The 24,660-nt window shown below is 41.0% G+C and overlaps 1 protein-coding gene across 3 annotated transcripts in view; it reads left to right on the top strand.

Moving 5' to 3' along the window:
• Positions 1 to 24,660, top strand: part of EPB41L4A (erythrocyte membrane protein band 4.1 like 4A) — a 142,327-nt gene that overhangs the window by 30,077 nt on the left and 87,590 nt on the right. For all 3 annotated transcript variants that reach the window (XM_051642778.1, XM_051642781.1, XM_051642779.1), the window contains exon 3: positions 19,954 to 20,058. In XM_051642778.1, the coding sequence (XP_051498738.1) occupies positions 19,954 to 20,058 (105 nt within the window). The remainder of the gene's footprint in view (positions 1 to 19,953; positions 20,059 to 24,660) is intronic.

Genomic DNA, 24,660 nt, shown 5'->3' with positions numbered 1-24,660 from the left:
TCATAATTTGTGGATTGAGACCTGATTCAGTTCCCCTGTTTTAGAGAGGTTTTGGACCCATGCCTAATGCAACAGCTTTAAATCAACATTTGCTGGCATATCTGTGTGGAGTCCAATTATGAAAATACTCTATTCCAAAAGAGTGCCTAGGGCTGCAGTACCACAGATTTGGGTTGCAATTTGGACTTAATTTATTTTCCTCTTAAGAGCTTTATAAATATAAGAAAATGAAGGACCAGTAAGATAAATATATTTTCTTGTGCATTATTAAGATAAGTGCTGTAAATGCTAATTAATTGCACCTTTTTAAACCAATATACAGGTGTAACCTGCTGAAAGCATCAGTTAGCTAACTGCCTATGCAGCAGAGGTTGTGAAATAGAATTCCACTCTGGGCTTGATGTTTTCGGTCATTAAATGTTTTCTTACATTTTTGTGTATAAAATAGTAAGTGAAGAAAAAATGTGAGAAATGTTCCTTGAAAACCATATAAGTATAAAGGTTTAAGGAGCACTCTGGCTTGAAAAAAACTTTCCTTTTAAGTGTTAAAGTGTTTAAGTTCCACAGTTGTGATAGTACCTAGCACATTATTAGCTGACCCAGGATTTAAAGTTGCCTTGCTTGTTAAAACTAAGAAATATGTCCTACCTTTAGAACAATCAGCTTTTAACAAATTGAGACTTAACAAATTTAGAAAGAATTAAATTACTGACAAGTGTTGTTTTGGAGATGACTTTTGATGTGCGAGCGTGCTATGTGATCTACTTGAGTTTTGCAGGCAGATAGCACTGTTTTCTCCCTTAGGGAGTAGTATTTTTCAGATACTGTCTTTGTCATTTGCATATATAAATGAGGAATGAAGAATAATTTTAGCTTTAAGAAGAAAATTGATTCATCTACAGATATGGTGGTGAAATGCTTGAGCTATTAAGTTATAGCAAGAAAACTGTCTTTTAGGAAAAGTTAAATGTAAGGGAGATGTTTTTCTGTATCAACAAAATTTTTCCAAAACATTGCAAAATTGGCTCTGTGACACAGAGATCAGAAATTATACCATTAACAGCTGGAGCTCAGTGCTAAGCTCTGTCATACCTGCTGTATTTAATGGAATGGCTCTTTTTAAATTTTTGCCAGTTCAGGAGCACTAATTACTGAAGAGTGAAAGATTGATTTCCAGTTTCTGTTGGGACTGGTTCCTTATCCAACTAGTAAGTGCAAGCAAATTCAGTGTTGCATTGCCTTTCCCAGAGGAAAGTCAAAGCATTGTTCTGTTACAATAGAGGCGTTTATAACCAGCCCTGTTTAAGCTGTCCAAACAGTTTTCTCTTTTCAACAGTAATAGTTCATAGTAGTATGTTGCATAAAACCATGAAAGACGAAAGTAAATGTATGAATTGCAAGGTTAGTCATCTATGTTATAATAAATGCTAAGCTATCAGATCATACTGTGCTTATAATGGCTTCTATGTGGGTCACTGAGATGCTTGTGCTATTGTTTCAAAGCTAACCTGTTAGCAGCATGGTAATTTATTGAAAGCAGGCTGCTTGAACTAAGAGACTTTGGTTAATAATTGTTTAAAAGTTCTTATTACAAGTATTGCTGTCCTGGAGTTTTCTAACTATTGTTTAGAAGCTCCTCAGAGGTAACATTTCTGGAAATGGAGCTAAAGGTAAACAGAGATTAATGGTGTGACTGACTTTATGTATAATGTCTTTTGGTGTGTTTGCTTTTAAAATTAAGCAGATTTGCAGGTTAACAGTAGAATATTTCACTGTAGTGAAGGGTTGAAGTTAATCTCTAAAAGCTTGGGATAACTTTTAACTCCTGCTTTTATTTTTGTGTAAATATAAGCAATATAAAAAAGAGCATAAAGTATTTCTGAGAGGGTAGTCTTTATGAGTGTGTGCGTTGTAAATTAATCATAAGCTATCCCACTTTAATAAAATTATTTTTCAGTTTGTGTTTTTATAACTTCAAAATATGTTTTCAAAGTTCAAGTGAATAGTATTTGGCTAAACAACATTTTATTGTCTTGGAACAATAAAGATATGTTTTTTAAATTCTTCAGTAAAAAAGTACGGATAGTGCCTGTTGGCTGCACATCAGTACAGGCTCTGTGAGGAGTTTTGCAAACAACTTCCCAATTTTTTAATTTTTTTTTTTTTTCCCCCAGTGCTTAATGTGTCATCAGTTATATAAATCTCTTTTAATATTTTCTGTAGGAGGAAAAGGTTTCTTACAACATCCCTTAGAACCAGGGATAAGGGCATCCTTACCCCAAATTGCTATTTACATGAATTTGCGTTAGAAGTCTAGTTTCAGCCAAATTCAAGTAAAGTGATGCAGCATTAATCTCTTCTGTAGATTTTGTATTGCTGTTAAGCTCTGTGATAAGGTCATTTAAGTTGGAGGTCATGTAGTCTTGTCTGCCTTACAAGTTAGGGCACATTGCTCAGGACCCTTCCCAGATGAACTCTGTCGCTATATAGTAAAGGTTCTAAGCTGTGGGCAACCTGATCCTGTGGTTACTCTCCAGAAAGGAATTTCCTTTACTGCATATTGTGATAATTTCCTGTTCTTACTGTGCATCTTTGATGAGAGTCTCACTCCGTTGTTCCTTACTGCTTCTACATCCTCCTTTGACTTCTCTGCGATTTAGACAAGTTCTAGACACTTGGACATTCACATGCTGTAGCCCCCTAACCATCACTGTGGCCCTCTGCAGAACTTAATCCCAGTTCATCTTTGCACAGGACTTCGATGAACTTACTGTTGGTTCTTTTTTACTCTAACCTACCAGGTATCTTTGTTTAATTTATGACTGTACAACTGCAAAAATTCCTTGCTTTTACATTAACACTAGTGTAATATAAAAGAAACTTCCAAATTGAGTGGAAAACTCAGAAGGTGTGCTGAGTTCCCCGTTGGAGTGGTAATCTGCATGGCTGGGGTACCAGAACACTTTACTCTGGCCTACAGCCAAATTTTTAAAAGGTGGTGAATTGCAGTTGTGCTAAAGCTGCATCAGGCCATCTTGTAAACCTCTGGCTTGGGGTGTTCATGACAAGTGCTAGTGGTTCTCTGTTTGATTAATACACCTTTGTCCTCTGTACCCGTTTGATTCTGCTTAGTGATGTTCCAGCTGTAATGGAAATACACAGTTTTGGTCTGAAAGAACATATTGCAGATTCACAGAATGGTTGAATTTGCAGAATGACAGAATAGTCATAATTGGAAAGGACCTCTGTGGTCACAGAGTCTAACCATAGAGACAAACAAACAAAAACCACAGAAAGACAAACACCATAAAACCACAAAACAAAACCACACACACCCCCAAACCAAAAAAAACCCCAACAAAACAACCCACAACACCCAACCTACAATCTCGGCCACTAGACGATGCCCTGAAGTTCCTCATCGACATGTTTCTTGAATACATCCAAGCATGGTGTCTCCACCATCTCCCTGGGCAGGCTGTTCCAGTGCCTGACCACTCTTTCAGTAAAGAAGTTCTTCCTGATATCCAATCTAAACCTCCCCTGCTGCAACTTCAGGCCATTTCCTCTGTTCCTGTCATTATTCACATGTGAGACGAGACCAACACCCACCTCCCAACAACCTCCTTTCAGGTAGTTGTAGAGGGCAGTGAGGTCTCCCCTCAGCCTCCTCTTCTCCAAACTAAATACCCACAGTTCCCTCAGTTGCTCCTCATATGACTTGCTCTCTAGGCCCTTTACCAGCTTGGTGGCTCTTCTCTGGTCACACTCCAGCACCTCAATGTCCTTCCTGTAGTGAGGGGCCCAGAACTGCACACAGAGCTCAAGGTGTGGTCTCACCAGTGCTGAGTACAGAGGCAGGATCACCTCTCTACTCCTGCTGGCCACACTATTCCTGATGCAGGCCAGGATGCTGTTGGCCTTCTTGGCCACCTGGGCACACTGCTGGCTCATGTTAAGTTGGCTGTCAACCAGCACCCCCAGGTCCTTTTCTGCTGGGCAGCTCTCCAGCCACTCTTCTCCAAGCCTGTAGCATTGCCTGGGGTTGTTGTGACCAACATGCAGGACCCGGCACTTGGTCTCATTGAACCTCATACAATTGGCCTTGGCCCATCGATCCAGCCTGTCCAGGTCCCTCTGTAGAGTCGTCCTACCCCCTAGCAGATCAATATTTCTACACAATTTGGTGTCATCTGCCATCTTACTGAGGGTGCACCGAATCCTCTCATCCAGATAATTGATAAAGATGTTGATTGGACAAGACCAGCCCCAAAACTGAGCCCTGAGGGACACCACTGGTGACCAGCTGCCAGCTAGATTTACCACAACTCTCTGGGTCCAGCCATCCAGGCAGTTTTTCACCCAGTGCAGAGCACACTTGTCCATGCCATGATTCGCCAGCTTCTCCAGGAGATTGCTGTGGGAGATGTTGTCAAAGGCCTTACCAAAGTCCAGGTAGGCAACATCCACAGCTTTTCCCTCATCCAACAGGCAGGTCACATGATCACAGAAAGAGACCAGGTTGGTCACGCAAGACCTCCCTTTCATAAACCCGTGCTGGCTGGCTCTGACCCCCTGGCTGCTCTGCACTTGCTGTGTGAGCTCACTCAAGATGAGCATCTCCGTGGTCTTTCCTGGTACTGAGGTCAGGCTGACAGGCCTGTAGTTCCCTGGATCCTCCTTCTGGCCCTTTTTGTAGATGGGCGTCACATTAGCCAGCCTCCAGTCATCTGGGACCTCCCCTGTTGACCAGGATTGTTGATAAATGATGGAGAGAGGCTCACCGAGCTCCCCCACCATCTCCCTCTTGGGTGGATTCCATCAGGCCCCATAGACTTGTGCATGTCTTGGTGCAGAAACAGATCATCAACTCCTTCCTCCTGGATTATGGGGGTTGTTCTGCTCTCCATCCTCATCTTGAAGCTCAGGAGGCTGAACACCCTGTGGGGAGCTGGTCTGACTATTAAAGATGGAGGCAAAGAAGGCATTAGGTATCTCAGCCTTTTTCTCATCCTTGGTTGCAGTGTTCCCCTGCATCCAGTATGGGATGGAGATTCTCCCTGGTTCTCTTTTTTATTGTTGATCTAATTTCTATTGATTCTGTCATCCAGGTAGTTTTCTTTCTGTAAGGTGTGTCTGTCCTCTTCGTTTGTACTTCTTAATGTTAGACTGCAAAAATGCAAAATTCTATGTGATGCATGTTCCACCTTCAACCATAAAGAAACTTGTATTAGTAGTGTTCCTTCAAAAATGAAAAATCTGCTGTCATTTTTCATTAGCCACACTGTCTATTTTACAATTCCTCTACTAAACTACACTTTATCCAATTTGATTAATAATGCCTGATGTGATACCAAACCAGATATGTTACTGCAGCTCAAACTGGTGAGACATACTGTTTTCTATTCTTGAAAACCACTTCTCAGCAATGCAGGATGGTTTCTTAGCATGTCAGAACAGCCAACAGCCAGCAAAAATGTCTTGTTCTGTCTTGTTTACCTGTGTAGCTTTAATAATAGTTTTCTTCAAAACTGTTCTAAGTTTTGTGTGGTAGAGAAGCTAGGCTCACAACACATTTTTACAGAAAAGGCTTAATCAATTTAATAGAACTCAGGCAGCCAGTACAGAGCAAGGAATATACATTAATCTTCTCATGCCTGCCCATGTGCAATATACAAAAAAGTTATCTTTTATCTCTAGGTAGATTATTATTGTAATAATTATCAAGACTTTTGATATGTAACTTCTGGTCCTGATGAACCTAGAACTATCCCAGAATGGTAGAGGTGTGAATGTGCCAGATTGACTGCAACTCAACTGTTTCAGGTGTGGATTATAAAGGCAGGCAAAAATTGGTATTGTATCTAAAAAACTACTTGGAGGGAAATATTAGTCCTCTTCATACTTCTAGTTTACTTCTAGATTAGTACTTCTAGTAGTAATCTCCTCTGATTGTTATTTTTAATGATGCATCTGTTTCTCAACTACATTTCTGGAAAAAATTTGGCATCAAAATAGCCTTTTCCATAAAACAGAAATCTTAGACTTTCCAGTCTAAGTTCATTAGGTCTTAAGTTAGTGCTTAATCTGGTAAACGTTATCTGGTTAACTGTTTTGTGAAATACAGAGGTTTTTTAATAGTATCTTGTTTGGGCAGTGAATGCATCGGTAGAACACAATCAGTTGCGTGTCTACTGTCAAAACGGCTGTGTCACCAGCTGCCTTGTCAAACAATGAAGTATTTTGAAATCTAGTTACGCCACTTGTTTTTTACAGTGGAGTTATATACCTTTTCTTCTGTATGACAGATCTGGGAGCAAACATTGTATATAGAATAGCACAGTAAAACTTAAAATAGTCTGCTGTTTGGTATGCCAGCAATGTTTTGGACTCTTCAACAACCATGCATTTAAACTATTCAAATATTTCCTTTAGATTTGTCACCTGCAACAGTACAGCCAACTGCTTTGTAACTGTGGTTTGAACATGGGTGTTTTCAGGTGTTATCAATTGCCCCATGGATCTAACTGAAGCTGTTCTCATCTGTATCAGCTGAAAAGACTGGAAGATTTTGACTCTCTAAGGCCTTCTCGCCCTAATAAAATTGAGCAGATAGGGATTTTCTATTGCTGTTATTCAGTTAATTTGTGGCAATGCATTTATAATCCTTAAGGAATGAACCCGAAATCGGGTTTTATGACCAGAAGTATAATTATTTTTTTTCTCCTAACCTGAAAGAAGCAGTAGCATAATGAATGTAAGGTTCAGTTGTGTATATTTGAAATGTAGATTTCCTTAGTGTAATTTGGATAATTATCTTTTTTAGTTGCCTAGAACTTGGTATTGTGTGATGATATTAAATCTAGGAAAAAAAGGCTCAATTCTCCTCTGACATAGCTCAACTCTATTGACTTAAGTGGATTTATGACAAAAAATAAGAAGGGGTTTGTGAATGTACAAATAAGCAATTTGGTGAGTAGTATTTTGTTTCTTAGTACAGGCAGGATGAATTATCATGCTTGTAAAGGTAGAGGTGAAAAACAGAAAAATTTTTATTCTTACTGAGGTAGCAAGGGAAGAAGTCTAGAAAAAGCTTTCCTGTCAGATCAGGAGGAGCTTTAATAATGATACTAAAAATACATATGGACAAAAGGAAGTAAACACAAACATGCGATCATCTGATTCTTTGAATATTAACACATACTTTCATTTGTACCTTTAGTGTTAGTTGTACTCTGTTTTCAGTAAGAACATGCAATGTTTTTATTCTTCCCAATTGTTGGATTTTTTAAAATCAAGATTTAGTCCTGTAGTGACAGACTAAAGTAGAGTGATCTAGAAGGCACAGGTTAAAACATTATCTCAGTTATATAGTAATGAGAAACTGCCTCCTCACCTCCGGTGTTGTTAACCAAATAATTTGAGCTAAGTGGTAATTGTTGTCCTACTTAAGCTGAAATCTGCAGTGTTGCTTGGGTTACTGCAACTCTGAACAGGATGACAGAGGAGTTCCCTTTGTTTAGCAGCACAGTAGAGTCAAATGACATACCTCTTTCAAAAATGTGAAGTTGTCAAAACCAGCAACTCTGAATTGAGCAAAATGAGCATCTTGGTTTCTTAAGTACAGCAGCCTGGGTGGGCAGTTCTTAATGCAAGCGGAGGTGATGCTTCCTCTTGTTTTACTTGCCATTGTCTACACTTGATTATTATACTGTGCTGCTTTTGTACCAAAGTATGACATTCCTAAAATCATCAGTTCCTTTTGTTCAGGAAGTGTCAGCAGCTTATTTCAGACTATGTTAATGTCTTCAAAGCGTGGTGTCAGTGCTGCCTTCACAGTTGTTCCCAAGAGAAGTCTTTGCTCGCATGGCAGGGAGTGACATAGGTAGCAGCTGATTTTATAAAAGCCTTCAAACAACTCTAAAGTGCATAGATGTGAACAGTTTGAATGTAAAGAAGTGAGAACTTCATTCTGGAGAATGTCAGAGTGTGCCTGGGACAAGGTAAATCTTCAGCATCCAAGTTTGTATTTTCCATATTTTGTTAGTTAACTTGGATGATCTTTGATCATCCTTCTATCAATGAGGGTGGGTTTTTTTTCTTTTTTTGGTGGGGGTGGTGGCTTGTTTGTTTGTTATGTTGTTTTATTTTAAATTTAGATTAGGAAACAGGGAAGATGCTGGGGTAGCGTTGGCCACTCATCCATGAAAGGGAGCCTTTTGTGATTTGTTACATGACAGCAGGTCCAGGCTTGGCCCTATAAGTTTCAAAGCCACTGACATCAGGTAATGAACTCTCCATTAATAACTGGATGAATAATATGTACATCACTGGCATAGTGTTGTATTCTTCCCAGGCCCAAGCTAGATCTGAGTCTTGTTTTTTAAGAGCATAACTACATATAGGAGTTGGCCAACTTTCTGTTAAAATCTCATGGATTTTGCATAACTAGATACACCAAGTGTCTTGGAGGCCTGTTCTGTGACTGGGATAGTTGGGATACCCCAGTGTAACGCATGCAATTTGGGGTACTTTGTTCATTTTAAACTAGTTAGATACTCGGAGCCTGGAATTCACAAGTTTCTGACAGACGTCAGCAGGCTCTAGTAAGTCAGTATCTGTTAGATTTGTACAGTTTAACTGAGAGATCTGTACTAGCCTGGTTATTTTCAGTGAAACTAGATGAGTTATGTTTCCAAAAGCAGCTCAGCAGAGTAGGACAAGGTGTGTAGGCTGGTGACCATCAGCTCTTGAGCACAGGTAGTGTGTCACACCTTTTATGTCAGGATGAGCAGTGCATGAATTTGTTACAACTGACTAGTTGAGTGAGGCTGTTCTTGAGGACATTGTTTTGTGGGTATTTGTATTGTGCAAAATTGTAAGGTAGAGTTTACAAGGCAGATAAATTAGTGCCTTCATCCTTTTTTTGTGGCTGAGGCATTGTGTTACATCCCAGTGGCTTGGGAGCACAGCCTGGAAGATAGTGCTGGGATGAATCTTTACTGTGGTGTAGGTACTGGGCTAACACCTCTTAGGATATAAAATGTTGGTTTAGACTTTTATGGTGGAAAAATTTTACTGAAACCTACCTACCTGGGAGGTTTTGTCTCATGTAGAACTGTATCTTTCATCGGGAAGACAGTCTGCTTGCAGTTGTACTATCTGTCCTCTTTTTATTATCTACATGGCATGAAGTTTCAGATCTCAACCTAGCTGGAAGCCATCTGTATTTTGGGGGCTGCTTTAAATAATAGGACTGCCTTCTCAACTTTTAAACAAACACAGTTATTAAAAATAATTTTAGGTATACATTGCAACTGTGTACATTGAGAGATACACATATTCTAAAGTTCTGATTTTGGATGATGTCTCATGGAGCAGTCCTGATGTGTTTGTTGTCAGCAGAGAAGTTTTATCACCAGAAAAAATTATGCAAAAATGAAAAATCTTTATTTTACAAGGAAGGGTGCTTAACAATATTTCATGGAATATGAATGTCACTGACTTTGCAATAGCAGTTGAAGTAGCATTAGCTGGGCGCATCACATTGCCAGAGTGATGAACAGAGGCATGCTTGAGGTCCATGTGAAGCAGCATGCCTTAAAAACTTACAGAAATGGTGACTCAACTAAAATGCATGGACAAACCTAGGGGCCATTACTTTATTCAAACAGTCATTGAGTCTGTTTGTAGGATTGACAGTCATCAAGTTGTGAACTCTAATGAATTACTTTATTTCACAGAGTTTTGTTCAAAACAGTTTAGTTATTTCAAACAGTGAAGCAAGGAAAATCATTAGGTGTAAAAAGAAGAACAACCCAGGCAACTTTTGTCTGAGGAGCTCTTGAAGCAGACTTGATAATTGCTATCAGTGTGGTCACCATGCCAGAGATGTGTTGTTCTCTGTACTTTGAAAGATATTCCTACAATAAGCCTGTTTGTGATGCTGAAATAACCTCTCTCAGGAAAGATTTCCTCAAACTTTAAATCATGTAAGGATGCTGTCTCTTACCATCCCTATCAGGTCTCTGTGGTCACCTCATCATCTGTGTAATTGGTGTTTCTGGTGCTTGACTTGCATCTGGAGCTGTCAGATGTGTTTCTGCATTACCTGCCTCACAATACAACACCTGGCTTGATTCATGTGGGGACATGGTCCAAACTGATGGGAGAAAGTGAAGAAGTAGACTGGAGAAGGGGTAAAGTAGAGGAGGGAGGAAGGCCCTGTGATTCAGTGTAGAGGGAGTTCAAGGCGTAAGCAGGAACCAGTGGGGGTGACAGGCTGATGGAAGGAGCAGTGTATGTGACAAGGGAGTATGAGCATTGAGAGTGGCATCTGGAAATAGGTGGTGGGAAAGGACAAGGAACTGGAAGCAGTTAGGGAGAACTGGAAAACAAAAAAAAAATCCCGAACATAGTCTGTAGATGTAATTAAGGATCTGAGGACTGGCAGCCAGGGGTGAGGGATGATGCCAAGGAGTAGGCAGAGATAGTCCTATGTCAGTTGGGTGGGAGGAAACAATTTGTGGTAACATTGTCACAGTAAATACATGCAAGAGACTGAATTAACAGTTTGCAGGTTGCTTTAAGGCTTTTAATTTTCCTTTTGTGTGTTGTTATTTGAACTTAACATGTTCCTTGTGTGTTTGTTCATGTGCATTCTACAAAAAAACACCTGTTTCGGGTTCTGGTTTATCTGAATAAGCAAGGCTGAAATATGCAGTGGTTAAGGAATTGGTTGACAGCTGCATGATTCAAGGATTGATTGACAGCTGAATGGGGCATGTTTGGTGTGACTGTGGGAGTGAGGGGCAGGCAGCACTAGGCAGGGGTGAAGGGCAGCTGGGAGCTGTGATGGATACGTCCTTTTCATCCCCTTGTGCTGCCACGGTTCTGTTAGAGTACTTCCTTTCCCATGGAGGGGCTTTTTTATTTTCTTCAGTCAAGGTTGTTAAAATTGAATGCAGCCCAGTACAAGTAAAATGGTAATATGGCCCCATGCCGTGTGTGGCAGTAGGTAGTAGCTCTTCAAGACAGCCAGAAACTCTAGAAGGGGAAGGCCAGAATACAGGTGTATCAAGTTCCCCATTAGCAGCCTGCTTATGGATAACTTACTCCTCTCTGGGTGCAAACATGTTGACTGTTTTGTTTGTGTGAGGCTTGCTGATAAGCATACCTAGAAAGCTAGTTTTAGAACAAAAATACTTGCAGTATATCTTCCATTTCCTTCTAGAAGAATGTCTTTTTCTTTTTTTTTCTTTTTTTTTTTTTCTCCAAAAGGCACTTAAATTTTTTCAAGCCTTAATTTTTTCAAACAAAATTCCAGAGGTTATTATGAGATATTTTAATGAAAACTAGGTTTCCAGTGGAATCAAATAAATTTTATGGGAAGCACTGTGGCAATTGAATTATCAAAGCTGTACAGAGAAGGAATGTACAGCTTTTAGGATAGCAAATGTACTATTTTTCCTTCTGCCAACATTGCAGTAATAAGTAATTTTCTAGTGTCAGCCAAAATGAGAAGTTAAACTCCATCGAACTGGAAATAAAACTTCTTAATACTAAAATTTATATAATGTTTTAAAAAAGATTCTTGGGGATGTGGCAAATCATCATTACATAGACTGTAAAAGAACAGTATGTGTTTCAGTGAAAATATGTTAAAACACAGGTGGAATTTTAAACTGAAAATAAGCACTCTCATATGGGCTGTAGAATTGAGTGTATCCTCAGCAAGTTTGCTGATGATACCAAGCTGTGTGGTGTGGTTGACACCCTAGAGGGAAGGGATGCCATCCAGAGGGACCTTGATAGGCTGGAGAGGTGGGCCCGTGCCAGCCTCATGAAGTTCAGCAAGGCCAAGTGCAGGGTCCTGCACCTGGGTCAGCACAACCCAAGGCACAAATACAGGTTGTAGGGAGAATGGATTGTGAGCAGTCCTGAGGAGAAGGACTTGGGGGTGGTAGTAGATGAGAATCTTGACATGAGCTGCCAGTGTGAGCTGGAGCCCAGAGAGCCAATTGTGTCCTGGGCTGCACCAAAAGAATTGTGGCCAGCAGGGCCAGGGAGGGAATTCTGCCCCTCTGCTCTGCTCTGGTCAGACCCCACCTGGAGTGCTGTGTACAGTTCTGTGCCCTCAGCACAAGAAAGATATGGAGCTGTTGGAGAGGGTCCAGAGAAGGGCCACCAAGATGATCCATGAGCTGGAGCAGCCCTGCTATGAAGACAGGCTGAGAGAGTTGGGGCTGTTCAGCCTGGAGAAGAGAAGGCTCCAGGGAGACCTTAGAGCACCTTGACAGGCTGGAGAGGTGGGCTAGTGCCAACTTCATGAAGTTCAGCAAGGCCAAGCGCAAGGTCCTGGAGTACTGCCTACAGCTCTGGAGCCTGCAGCACAGGAAAGACATGGAGCGGTTGGAGAAGGTCCAGAGAAGGGCCACCAAGATGATCCAAGAGCTGGAGCACCTCTGCTATGAAGATAGGCTTGAAAGAGTTGGGGCTGTTCAGCCTGGAGAAGAGAAGGCTCCAGGGAGACTTTAGAGCACCTTCCAGTGCTCTAAGGAGGCCTATAGGAAAGCTGGGGAGGGGCTTTTCATCAGAGAGGATAGTGATAGGACAATGGGTAATGGTTTTAAACTGAGAGAGGGTAGATTTAGGTTAGACATCAGGAAGAAACTTTTCACCATGAGGGTAGAAAGGCACTGGAATAGGTTGCCCAGGGAAGCTGTTGATGATCCCTCCTTGAAGGTGTTGAAGGCCAGGTTGAATGAGGCTTTGTGCAGCCTGGTCTAGTGTGAGGCTGCTCATAACAGGAAGGCTGGAACCTTATGATCTTTAAGTTCGCTTCCAACCTTACCCATTCTAAGGTTCTGTGATTCTATAAGTTTATATATTAAAAAGTTATATATAAAGCAAGTGAAAATACTGTTATGTTTTCTTAGCAAGCAGCCTCTTTGTGTGTCCTGATTAGGGATGCTCCAGAAATAGACCACAAGCTCCTGGCGAGGCAGAAAACAAGTACCTGTGAATCTATAATGTGTGCACTTTTCCTGCAGTTTCACAGATTTATTCTGAATAATTCTGCATGCATATGGAAGACGCGTCCCTTTGGGCACACCAGTGGCTGCGGAGTGACACTGCAGGAGGGAGGCCCTTTTCTCTCGGAAGATGTGAGGGGCTCCTTGGTTGAGCAGGGCTCCCACGGCTGCAGTGTGGAAGATGGGAGCTCATCTCCCAGCCACGGGCTGCCTGGCAGGGTGGGAGCCCAGCAGGCAGCTGCTCTGCAGGAAGGCCCTTTGCAGACAGGCTGCTGGCAGCATTGTGCTGCCTTTGGAGCGGGGAGGGCTCAGGTCACTCTTCCCAGCTGGGAGCAGCACCCACATGGGCAGCCCATGGAGGTTGTGCCAGCCTGACCTCAATGTCCTGCACTGTGCTGTGCCACAGGTCCCGCCACAGGGAGAGCAGGGGGACTCTCTGTTTCCTCCAGGAAGGAGGGTGTACAAAACCACTCTGGCTCCAGGCCCAGGGAGCAAAGCCTCTAAATCCTGACTTGCAGCACTTCCAGAGGACAGCTCTGGGTCACACCCAGCCTAAACTGCCTTCAGAACTGCCTCTGCAGAGCTGACTCTACATCACTGGGGTGTGCATCTCGCAGAGGAAAAGATGTAAAAGAGCCAAAGGTACATGTGCTCTGAAAGGATTGTTTAATGGAGAGGGCTACTTTTTTTCTCCACTTATCATCATTTTCCATTGGGATGCTAAGCCATTGACCCCTACTCTGTGGATACAACCATCCAGCCAATTCCTTATCCACTGAACAGTCCACCCATCAAACCCATCTTCAACTTAAAAAGAAGGATGTTGTGGGGGACTCTGTCCCACTGTGTGTGTAGATATTTTCTGAAACATTGAAGATTGATATTAACCGACATCTTAAACCTTCCATATGAGTGGTTGTATGCTCAATTTGACCTAGGAATTATTCAGAGTGAATGGGAATGATATAAATTATCACTGGTACTCAGTTCTTCAGAAGAGCTATTTTCTGTGAAAAGCTGAAATCCATTATTGTAGGTATCTTAACTCATCTGTCAAACAGTAAACGTAGGTGTTACTGAACTGGATAATGTTAATATTAGGGGATAGATTAGTGAACAGAATTTTAAATAAAACTGATGTGGCTGCAGTCTCTCTACACAGAACCAGTTGCTGCCATTTTACAAAATACCATTCATAGCTGATGAGAGATCAGTTTTAAAGCATTAGTAAGTATTTAACTGCATTTAAAAAATGTTGTTGTCTTTGTATTACTTATTTCTTTGCTTTACTTGCCCTTTGTTATCTTCACTGGACTGGATTCACTTCACTGGATACCTGCTTAGAACATTTCTTACAATATGTGTGCATATACAAATTACATTACTATACCAAGTAAATATACTTGCTTATGTTTATCCCCCCAAAAAAGGAGCCCACTGAGCTGAACTAGTTTCCTATAAGCGAATTATTTTGTGAAGTATTTAATTTAAACCTTTTTCATCTACGTATCTTTTCTCAGAGTCAAGTAGACCAGTTTACATCTGTGACAAAGCCTCAAAGTGTACTCTAGCCGGTAGTTACAAGGGTAGAGTTATAACTAGCTGGAGATCCTGTTCCCATGAATCTTGCTTTCTCTTAAGGAGTTGGCCTCTAGGTGCATTTTCAAAGGTACATTTATAAACTCAGGACAGATGTGCTAGATGCAAAACCAGACAAATAAGATGCACCTTTGGGCATTTTTCTACAACAGCCTTTTCTAACCAGAATGCACTAGATTGACCTTAAGTAAAACCAAAACAAGTGTATGGGCTTCTTAATATACAGCATTTAAAAGGCAGTGATGTAGATTACATGCAGCAGACAGATCAGATGCTGTGTCAAGTTCTTGGGAGCAAAGATGGGGAGGTCTCTGCATGTGTCTGTAAATTTGTGAGGAGTTCTCAGAAAAAACCCTCTGAGAACAGGCTGGCATGTGTGCTGCTAGTGAAAGATGAGGAGAGAGGGGTAGATGGATTAGTACAGTTTGAATGGTACATTTGTTTGATGTATACTTAGGGCAGATGGTGGCATTATATTTGCATGTGTTAAATCCTCAGTTTCTGAAGTACTTACTTCTGTTATGTGATTGTATTGCGGGATGTCTGCACTTACAAAATAACACTAATCTACATTCTTCTCTGTTTGGACATGCATTCTGCAAATTAAGGTCAAGCTGTTTTATCTAGGTGAATATTTGTAAACATTTTGTATTGTTAATTGAAAGATTTTTGTCTGCTTGAACCTGCAGTGTGCCAGTTGAGGTCTGGCTTGTTGACTGCCTTGGGGAAAAGGGGTGTATACTTTATCTTGGTAAAGACTGCCAAGAACTTTGATTTTAGACTACTACACCTTGCTGCTTTTGTACATGGAAGTTGATGGAAAACTGTGGTGTTGTCAGGTCTTTTCTGAGCTTTAGGTAAGGGGGAAAATAGACAGAGAAATGCAGTGACAAAGAGCTGTTCGGAGACGCCTGTTTTCTGTTACAGATCTCTCAAGAGTGGGATGAACTGGTGGCTCTGCTTCACCTCAGTTACAAGATTGTATGCTGCTTTTGTGCATAATTTACATCTCTCCCTTAGTAATCTTCTCTTAGGGTAAAACACCGCAGTTTGGTATTTCAAAATGCTGTCTGAAGTTCGCTGTGTGGAATATGTCTGCCCCAGTGTACCCATGTTGCCTGCCTGGTTGGTGCCTGTGGGGTGGTACCTGCTTTCTGCCCTGTGCCGTGCCCACTCTCCATCAGCAGCACCTGCAGAGCATCTCCTGTACTGCATGGGCAATACCTGCTGCCTGGCACAGAGGTGGCAGATTGAATGCTACTCACACATGGAGGGCTTGTTAGCAATGTAATCCATACAGCCCTGTGCTTGACAGGGAAATAAGGGGATGTTACACCGGTGTTTTTGAATGTCTCAGCATGGTTGTGTGTTGTTCCCCATAGCATCCTCTTTGTTTTTCCGTACTGTAATATCAACCTCCTGTTCAGCCTCGTAGACCTGCTCTTGTTCTGTATTCTTGTCTCTTGACAGTATACATACAAGAAGAATAACTAAATCAGCACCAGGCGTGACTTACCAATAGACTAGAACAGTGATCGTGGTGGGGGGAGGCATATCAAAAGGCAACAGTAACGTTAACCAAAGTTTTAAGTCTTTTTTTTTTGATCAAAGGGTCATGAATCAATCTGCATCTTCCTTAGTGTTAATAAGGTTGCAAGTCTGTGGATCTAATTACTTTCAGGAGAAAGGTTTCATGATAGGTGCTTGGACTAAGACAGGCAATGTGGTTTATTTTGGTTTTAATAAAAAGAGGCTTCACTACTTACACCATTTTTCTTTCAGATGAGGGAGTAGCATCCTACTGAAGCAAGTGTTGATGCACATCTTGTTTTGTCTTCAAATTCAGTTAACATTGATCATGGATCTGATTTGGCCTGCTCTGCTGTGTAAAATGCAGATGTGAAAATTCAAAATATTCAACTAAAAAAAACTCACTGTAGCTAAAAAGCAATGAACAGTGTGGAAGGTAAAAATTTCTGGTGACTAAATACACAGTAATATGAATATGTTAAAATACAGTACTGTATGTACCATTTTTAAAAGAACAGTTTCTTTTTTATTAAAAAAACTTCCACAATTAAATAATTTATCTCCTTAATGTGCTGGCCGTCATTTTCTTTAGCCAGTAAGAACCTGCCTTTCTGGTTTATGAAGCCACAGTGCTAACATGTAAAGCAAGATGTTATGACTCATTTGAACAAGTCTTTGTTCTCTCTTGAAAGCATTGCTGATGATATACCCCTGAGAATACAAGCCTCTAGCAAGTCTGAACTTTATGCAAGACAGATTATGTAATTTTTGCAATGCCATGTGATGTGAATGTAACCCTGTTAACATTTTTGGTAGTTCTAATTTGCAGTTTTCCTGAATTTGGATGCAGTTTTATTAGGGGAAATAAAATGACATTTCTTAGTTTGCAAAACTTTCTTCAATGCAGGAAAAATGTATTTCAGGACTGAGAAGTAGCCATTTAGGGATTCATGAACAAAACCTCCTTTTTTAACTCCGCTTGAAGAGCTAATTTACTTGCACTAAAACCCTGAAATAATGTGGCTTAAAATGGGAACTTTAATTGAAATGTAAGTTGCAGTGGTTTATGGAAGGGTCAATGTTTTACCTGAAGAGTGCTCCTCAGTGCTTACAAGATTAAGTACAAGATTAAGGAAGGTGAGGTTAGAGGGATGTGGGGATACCCGATTGTTCTCATGCTGGCAATTCCTTTGTTAAGCATTGCCTTGAGTACATGCAGGCATTCCTGAAGGATGTGAAAGGGTGAGGAGGGCTATGGGGACTAGTGCACACAGTGTGTTTTGGCTGAGGATGACCCAAGTGTTGAGCATCTTGCTGCTGTAGAGGTGGAGAACCCTGAGCCATTGCCAGTTTGATGGTTTTGCTCAGCATTTCCTCACTGCTGAGCCACTTGTTTCTGCAGGACCTACAACAGGGGAAGCGTTAACTGGGCTGTGTCAAGAGAATAAATCACCAGGCACTTATATTTTCTCTCAGCCTAGCAGTAAAAAAGTGAAAAACAGATAAAAAGCTTTTCATGTGTTGTTACCATGTATCTCTGAAAATAATGAAGGGAGTCTTTAATTTCAGCCAAATCAGGTGTGAAGCGTGTATGTTTGTTGGAGATAACACATTAACTTTAGCCTCCACAGGAGGAAAGCTTTCCTAAAGACTTTTTCTAGAATGCACTGCAGTCCTCAGCTGACTGAAGAAGATAACTTGGCTATCTGAATCCTAAACTGATGAAGAGTAATGTAAGATAAATTCCTGCAAGACTTAAACTCGTTACGTTAGTATCTTTGATTACTGCCAGGAACGTGTATTATTACTGTAAGATGCCTGAACAGAAAATAGACAGTGTCATCTTTGCCACTGGATACTGTTTTTTATTTCTGCTAATAAAAATAACTGATGCTATGAATAATAAGACAAAGAGTGAAAAGCTTGTTGTAAGCAAACAGATTAGAGCTTTTCGATCACAGAAGTTCAGCATGCCTGCAGTGGTTACTACTCTGTGTCCCTTGTAAGCTATGGTACAGGCAGCCCTTTTTATGCCTTCTGCAGAAAGGGTTTACTAACAACACTTTGGTTAACTGTGTCAAAACCCTATGACTGATGATGGAGCTCCTTTGGTCTGTAATGGGTTTTTAATGTTTAGTACCCAGTTGGAAGTGTCACCATCGTTTCCCATGTGGGTCATTTAGAATCAGGGCTACTTCTTTGTTATGAGCTTTTCTTGTGTCTTATCTCTGGAGATGCCTGCCCAATCCTACATTCCCAAGACATTGTTGAACTCTTTAAATGATGGCTTTTACATTTTTTTAGAAGGTGTGTTTTGTTTTACTTATGTCTTTTTGCTGTAGTGCTCCTGATAGTCACTTTGTAGCTTAGAGGGGCTGATTCTTGCCTTGCATTGTTTTACAACCCAAGTTCAGTTTCTTTATGAGGAATCTGATGATAAAATCACTGTATTGCTTTATCCAAAATTCTAAAATGAAATTTAGTAAATTTCTGCTTACCATAATAATGTTTTCCAATAAATTGTTTTCTCTTTTGTGACTGATCATTAAGTCTTATTGTACAGGCTAAGGGTATATGCAGTCAGACTCTTACACACTGAAAACCTTTTGAGAAAGTCTCCAGGCTTAAGCAAATGTGTAGTTACTCTGGTGAAGAGCATGAATACACATTTCCCAGCCTACCAAAGATGTCTATGTTGTCATGGCTTACTTAGAGTGTGAGTGGCCATCTGAAGTTGTTGTATTGGCCCTGCCTGTGTGACTAGGTACAAATCCCAACCAAATGCACCTGCATCCATTTTTTTCCCAGCATTTTCACTGTTGTCACGTGATTATTTCTTCACCAGGAAGGCTAAATTTAATTATTTTCTGTCAGTATGATTTGCCATTTTAACTTTGAAATTACTTGTTTATAGGCTAAAAGGTGAAACAGAACAAAGAATATTCCACAGGTTCCTCTCCCTGTTTCTTTTCTCTCAGATGATTTATGACAGTCTAGCAGTTTATACAATATGATGCAATGAACCAAAACCTAATTGTGAGTTATGTCCATATTTTCTTGTGGAATTTAGAACTGTAATAGTTAAAAGCTCTCAATGATTCTGAGGGTGGATCATTCTGTGTAATTATTCAGGTTGAAGTGAGCTTTTCATAATGCATTCTTAACAGTACATTATTGTCTGCAATATTGTCCCCAGCATTATTTGCAAATACTGGCATAGACCCTTAATGAAGTACAAGGAAACAATCAAGTAATTTCAGTTCAGGGTATTGGATTGCTCCCACTTCTACTATCAGAAATATTTTAAAACAAAACAAAATCTAACCTTCAGAGCAGCTAATGATAATTTAGATTTTAAGAGCAAAGTTTTGCCTCCAATTCTTGTTTGTCACAGTTTGAGTGACAGGGCTGTGCTGGAAGGAAGAGTATGATTTCAGAATTAAAATATTTCATTGGGATTAGTATTTTGATCAGGAAACAGAAATTTTTGACAAAAATGCAAGGCTCACCAGTATCGTGCTTACACAAGTACCCTTGGGTGTTTGGGTTTTTCTTGTTTTCTATTTTGTAACTATTAACCTGCCAGCTACCTAATAGTATTTACAGAATGATTGATTAAACATGTAAGAGGACAAAATATTTTCTTTTGTACAACTGAAATTTTTGTTGAAGGCACTGGGAACTGCTTTTTTTTTTTTTTTTTGACAAAGCTGAATGCATGAATGCCACTGCATGTAGCTGACAAAGGCAGAGCATCTTTGTGAAAGGCGCTGTAAATTCTTTCCCACAGAAGTCAACCAAAGGGTCGGTTGTCCTGGGCTACGTATTTCGTCACTTAAACCTAGTGGAGATAGATTACTTTGGACTGCGCTACTGTGACCGAAGTCACCAGACGGTAAGTAAAAGACATGTCAGATTGGATTTTCCATATGTAAAATTTAACGTGTTTGTGCTGTTCGCCTCTTGAACATTAGATTGTCAGACTTTCACTAACTTTCTCAATTTCCTAGCTCAAGTTTCCAGTAATTATTTATTTGGGTATGTTCACATTAAAGTCTGGGAAGAGCCATTATTATCTTCGATGCGTATGGAATTAAATGCTATATGTTTTGAAAGTATAAGTAGTACAAAATTGTGATCCAAAAGTAGGATTAATATTTTTTTACCTTTTAATCCTGGGTCATGGAGCCAGTGCTTGGTGCACTATGCTGCCTGTCTTTGCTTGACCTTGTGGTGTCTGGGAAGCAATGTCCCTGAGTGTGTCACAGTCTGCTTCACTTGGGCCACTTGCTGAGTGTCTTGTCAGAGTGTATTGTATGGTTGGTGTAGTGTCTACCTGTTCACTGGTAGGAGTCAGGGTGTTGTCAGTGAAGTTTTCACACCACCTGAACCATCTCTCCATCCTTGAGCCAGTGCTCTCTTGAGTGTTCTTGACAGACACTCAGCAGACATCTGAGAGGTTTTTCCAGCAGGAGATAACAGTCGTAAACAGGCAAGAAAGTCAAAACCAGGCTGAGATGTTTCAGCCAAAGCAGGCAGTGGCTTGGGGCACTGCTGTCTGGAGTGAGTGCCCACCCTAAATGGCCTGTGCAGGTTTACTGCAGACAGAGGTGAAGAACAAGGGATGCTCATCAGGTGGGACCAGTGCTGAGTTCATAGGGTGATATTCTTAATTTTCTAAAGGGAGTAATGCCTGGCCTCTGGTTAAATCAAGCAGTTATGATTTTAAAGTCACTGTTGTGCACTGAGAGTACTGCACACAACCCTGACCTCGAGGGATGTCATGTTTCATCTAAAAAGAATAGTAAGTTAATGAATTGGCTAAGTATTTGCCAATTTGTTCTGTTTAGCAGAACTTGAACATGTAGAGATTGAAGTCAGAACAGTATTAGCAGATCACTGATTGCTGCTAAGAGTTACAGCCTGCCCTACTCAGTATATGTTTACTTCTGTGCCGTAGTCATGAAAAATACATCCCATCAAATACTTGATGATTTTGTTAAACCCAGAAAGCCAACCTGGTATCCCAGAAAGCCAACTGTATATCCTGTGCTGTATCAAAAGAAGTATGGCTAGCAGGTCAAGGGAGGTGATTCTCCCCCTCTACTGTACTCTCATGAGATCCCACCTGGAGTATTGTGTCCAGTTCTGGAGCCCCCAATACAGGAAGGACATGGAACTGTTTGAGCAAATCCAGAGGAGGACCATGAAGATGCTCAGAGGACTGGAGCACCTCTTATATGAAGACTGTCTAAGAGAGTTGGGGCTTTTCAGCCTGGAGAAGAGAAGGCTCTGCGGCTTTCCAGTACCTGAAGGGGCTACAGAAAAGCTGGGGAGGGGCTTTTTATGAGGCTTGTAGTGACAGGATGAGGGGGAACAGTCTCAAACTGAAAGAGGGTGGATTTAGATTATATATTGGGAGGAAATTATTTTGTGTGTAGGTGATGAGGCACTGGCACGAATTGCCAAGGAAGTTGTGGATGCCCCTCCCTGGAAGTCTTCAAGGCCAGGTTGGATGGGGCCTTGTGCAAGCTGGTCTAGTGGGAGGTGTCCCTGCCCATGGCAGGGGGTTTGGAACTGGATGATCAGTAAGGTCACTTTCAACCCAAACCATTCTAAGATTTCCCAAGGAAGCTGAGGTGTGACTGGAGAGCAGGTAGTTACTTTTTGGTCTCAAAAGTGGTTTGTTTTTCCTGTAGAGGCAAATAAAATAGAAGTGACTGTTATTTGGAACACTTCCAGAGGCCTACACAGTGTGTATTGAATGGTGTGTAGGAGATCATGAAAAGAAGAGAAGGGTACATCTCTTCTGTGAAAAGCTTAATGCATAAAGGCACATTTTAGGTTGCATCCTGCCGAGAGAGTAGATTATTTGATTGTATTGATACCAGTGCATTTTGTATTATGGTAGTGTGCACGAGCTGTAAGCCCCATTAAGTAAGCCTCTTCAAATACAAATACTGTGTTTTTGCCTTTTTCTTTCACATCATACTCTTGTGGTATAAATTTAATGTTAGCCTTTATCTTTATGCTCTGGCCAGCCCTTCTTAAGTTTCCCATAGATTATGAAGACATTCATCCTTCTTCCTCTGTTTGCCAGCTCTTGCAGTGACACTGGTCACATTGGGAGGACACAGTTTCCACTAGCCCAGATGTGGAGCTCCAGCCTCTGTGTGGAGGTCTACCAGCCCTTGTTTTGCCTGGCTCCTATACTGGTGGGCAGGTGTCTCGAGTGCCTGCCTGTGCACCCATCTCCTGACAGGAACACTCTCTGTCTGGCCCTGCCTGTGGGTTTTCTTTGCAGGAGAATCCTGGGTGGGTGGGAGAGCAGTGCAGACATCAGCTCCGTCCTGACACGCTGCTGGGAAGTAGCCAAGGACGTACAGCCAGACACCACAATGGGGGCCATGTTATGGATGTGTGCCTGCCCTGCCATGTACGTGCTGCCACAGTGACCAACCTAGTTTGTGCTGCAGGCTTCGCACCTGGGCTGTGTTGTAGTAAAACATTTTGAAAAAGCCTGTTCCTGTGGGTTACCTGTGTAGAGGTAATTAAAAGTTGATGCTGTTTTACTAGGAAAGTTGATAAATGAGTAAGCCTGTGCTACCATGTTTAGTTTTATGTGTTTTATGACAATTGTTACTAGCAGGCTATTTTTAGTGAAAACTTGTAAGCTCTTAAGAATGCCTAGTATAAAGAGAAAGATTCCCTGTAGCAAGCAATGCCTTGTGCATTAGCTGTAAACATATATTCAGTTGCAGACTGAATATGGCTAAATCTCTCTGAGCTATTGTGGGAATTAGTCCTCTAATGGCTAGCAAGAAGCCTAGATTTGGATTTTCGATTTAATATGTTTTGACCACAGTAGATTTCCTAAGGGAAGGGGAAAAAGGTTACTGTGCTAATTAGTTTTAAAACAATGCTGCTGAGTTACTCTCAGAGAAATGTGTTTGCAGGTTAGACTACCTATTAATATGTTGCTTGTGGTGAAGAATATTTTATTTTTTGCTCAGTTTCTTTGTCACACTATATAGTTAACTGAGTGAGAAATAAAACAGGGTGGACAAAACTATATATTTTAAAGAATGCAACCCAGTCACAAACTAAACTTTTTTTTATTAAGGATTTGAAAGAATGTGTTATTTTCCCCATTACTTTGCATGCCTCAGCACTTCCAGGTGGTCTTTCTAAGTGCTGTGCTGGTGTGCTACGTCTTATGTGGGTGGCATCGTAATTATTTTAGTAGTACTCGTCAGACTCTAATCAGTGAAGAAGGTTTCACTGTGCTATGTAGTATATGAATGCATAATATTAAAATGTTCTTCTCCTGAACAGTTAACAAACTAATTAGCATGTGAGAGAGAGTGGCTGAATGCAGCAAACAGATTGACAGAACTGAGTGGGACTGGGAAGACCATGAACAGTAGGATAAAGCATAAATTGTATGACACTGTCTCTAGGGTAGTAATTTGGTCATGTTACACAAATTTTGCTTGATTGACATTCCAGGTTCCTCCAGACTCTTCATGGTAAAAGGATGGCATTTAACTTGCAAAATCAAGCTCTGAAAGATTATGAATTGCCAGAACAGTGCAAGCTGTTTCTATTTTGTGCTCTGAACAGGATAGGCTTCCTAAGGAAAAACAAAAAGTATAATGCAATAATGAATTAAAATATAGCATTTCAAAATGCTATATTGTACACCTGAATAAACAGATGAGTTGAACTAATGCTATACATTGTCCGTAGTGCTTCCTAACCTCTAGGTGCTTTGGTTGACAAACTATATGGTGCTTTTTAGTGTAATATTTGAGTACCTTTTTTGGTGGAAATACTCAAGTAGGAAGACCAGTTTTGAGTGCCGCTGAATCTCAATGTGCCTCATCATTAGCCATTAACCTGATTGTTTTGCATTGCTGCAGAAACTGTGGACACTTGACTTAGGTTGAGCTGAGACCTGGTACAGTTCTTATACTTCTTAATGTGGATGGTCAGCTGCGTCTTGACTGACAGGGCCTCATCTGTCAGAAATGGGGGATGTTGTGCCTCATCTGGTGTTTTCAGGCATAACAGACTCTGTGTTGCAGAATCTGATGGTGGCTTTGGAAACTGTGCTGCCTTTTAGTCTCATGGCTTTAGTATTTGGGGAGGAGAGCAGCCCAGTGATGTACCTTCCATTTAATGGAGGAGGGGCCAAATGCCAGGTAAGCCGGCGGGCTGTGCGGGTTGCCTGCTCCTCTCACTTCTGGTTCCCACTGTGCTGCAGCTCCCAGATGCTCCCCACATAGTCACCTTGCTACTACAGCCTTTGTGGCATCTCCATTGTGCCTTAGGATAGTTGTGCTAATCACTGTTCTGTCAGGAGGCCAGTATTTTCTTGAGACACACGAAAGTGAGAATGAAAACAACAATCTTGGCACATAGTATCTCAGGAAAAGCTGAACAGAATTTGATCAGGGAAAGGGTACTTTTGAAGCCCAAAGGCATTTCCTTGTCA

This window comes from Apus apus, chromosome Z, assembly GCF_020740795.1.
Source record: "Apus apus isolate bApuApu2 chromosome Z, bApuApu2.pri.cur, whole genome shotgun sequence".
Taxonomy (NCBI): Eukaryota; Metazoa; Chordata; class Aves; order Apodiformes; family Apodidae; genus Apus; species Apus apus.
The sequence above is the reverse complement of the archived record's forward strand: the minus strand, read 5'-3'. Positions and strand labels throughout refer to the sequence as shown.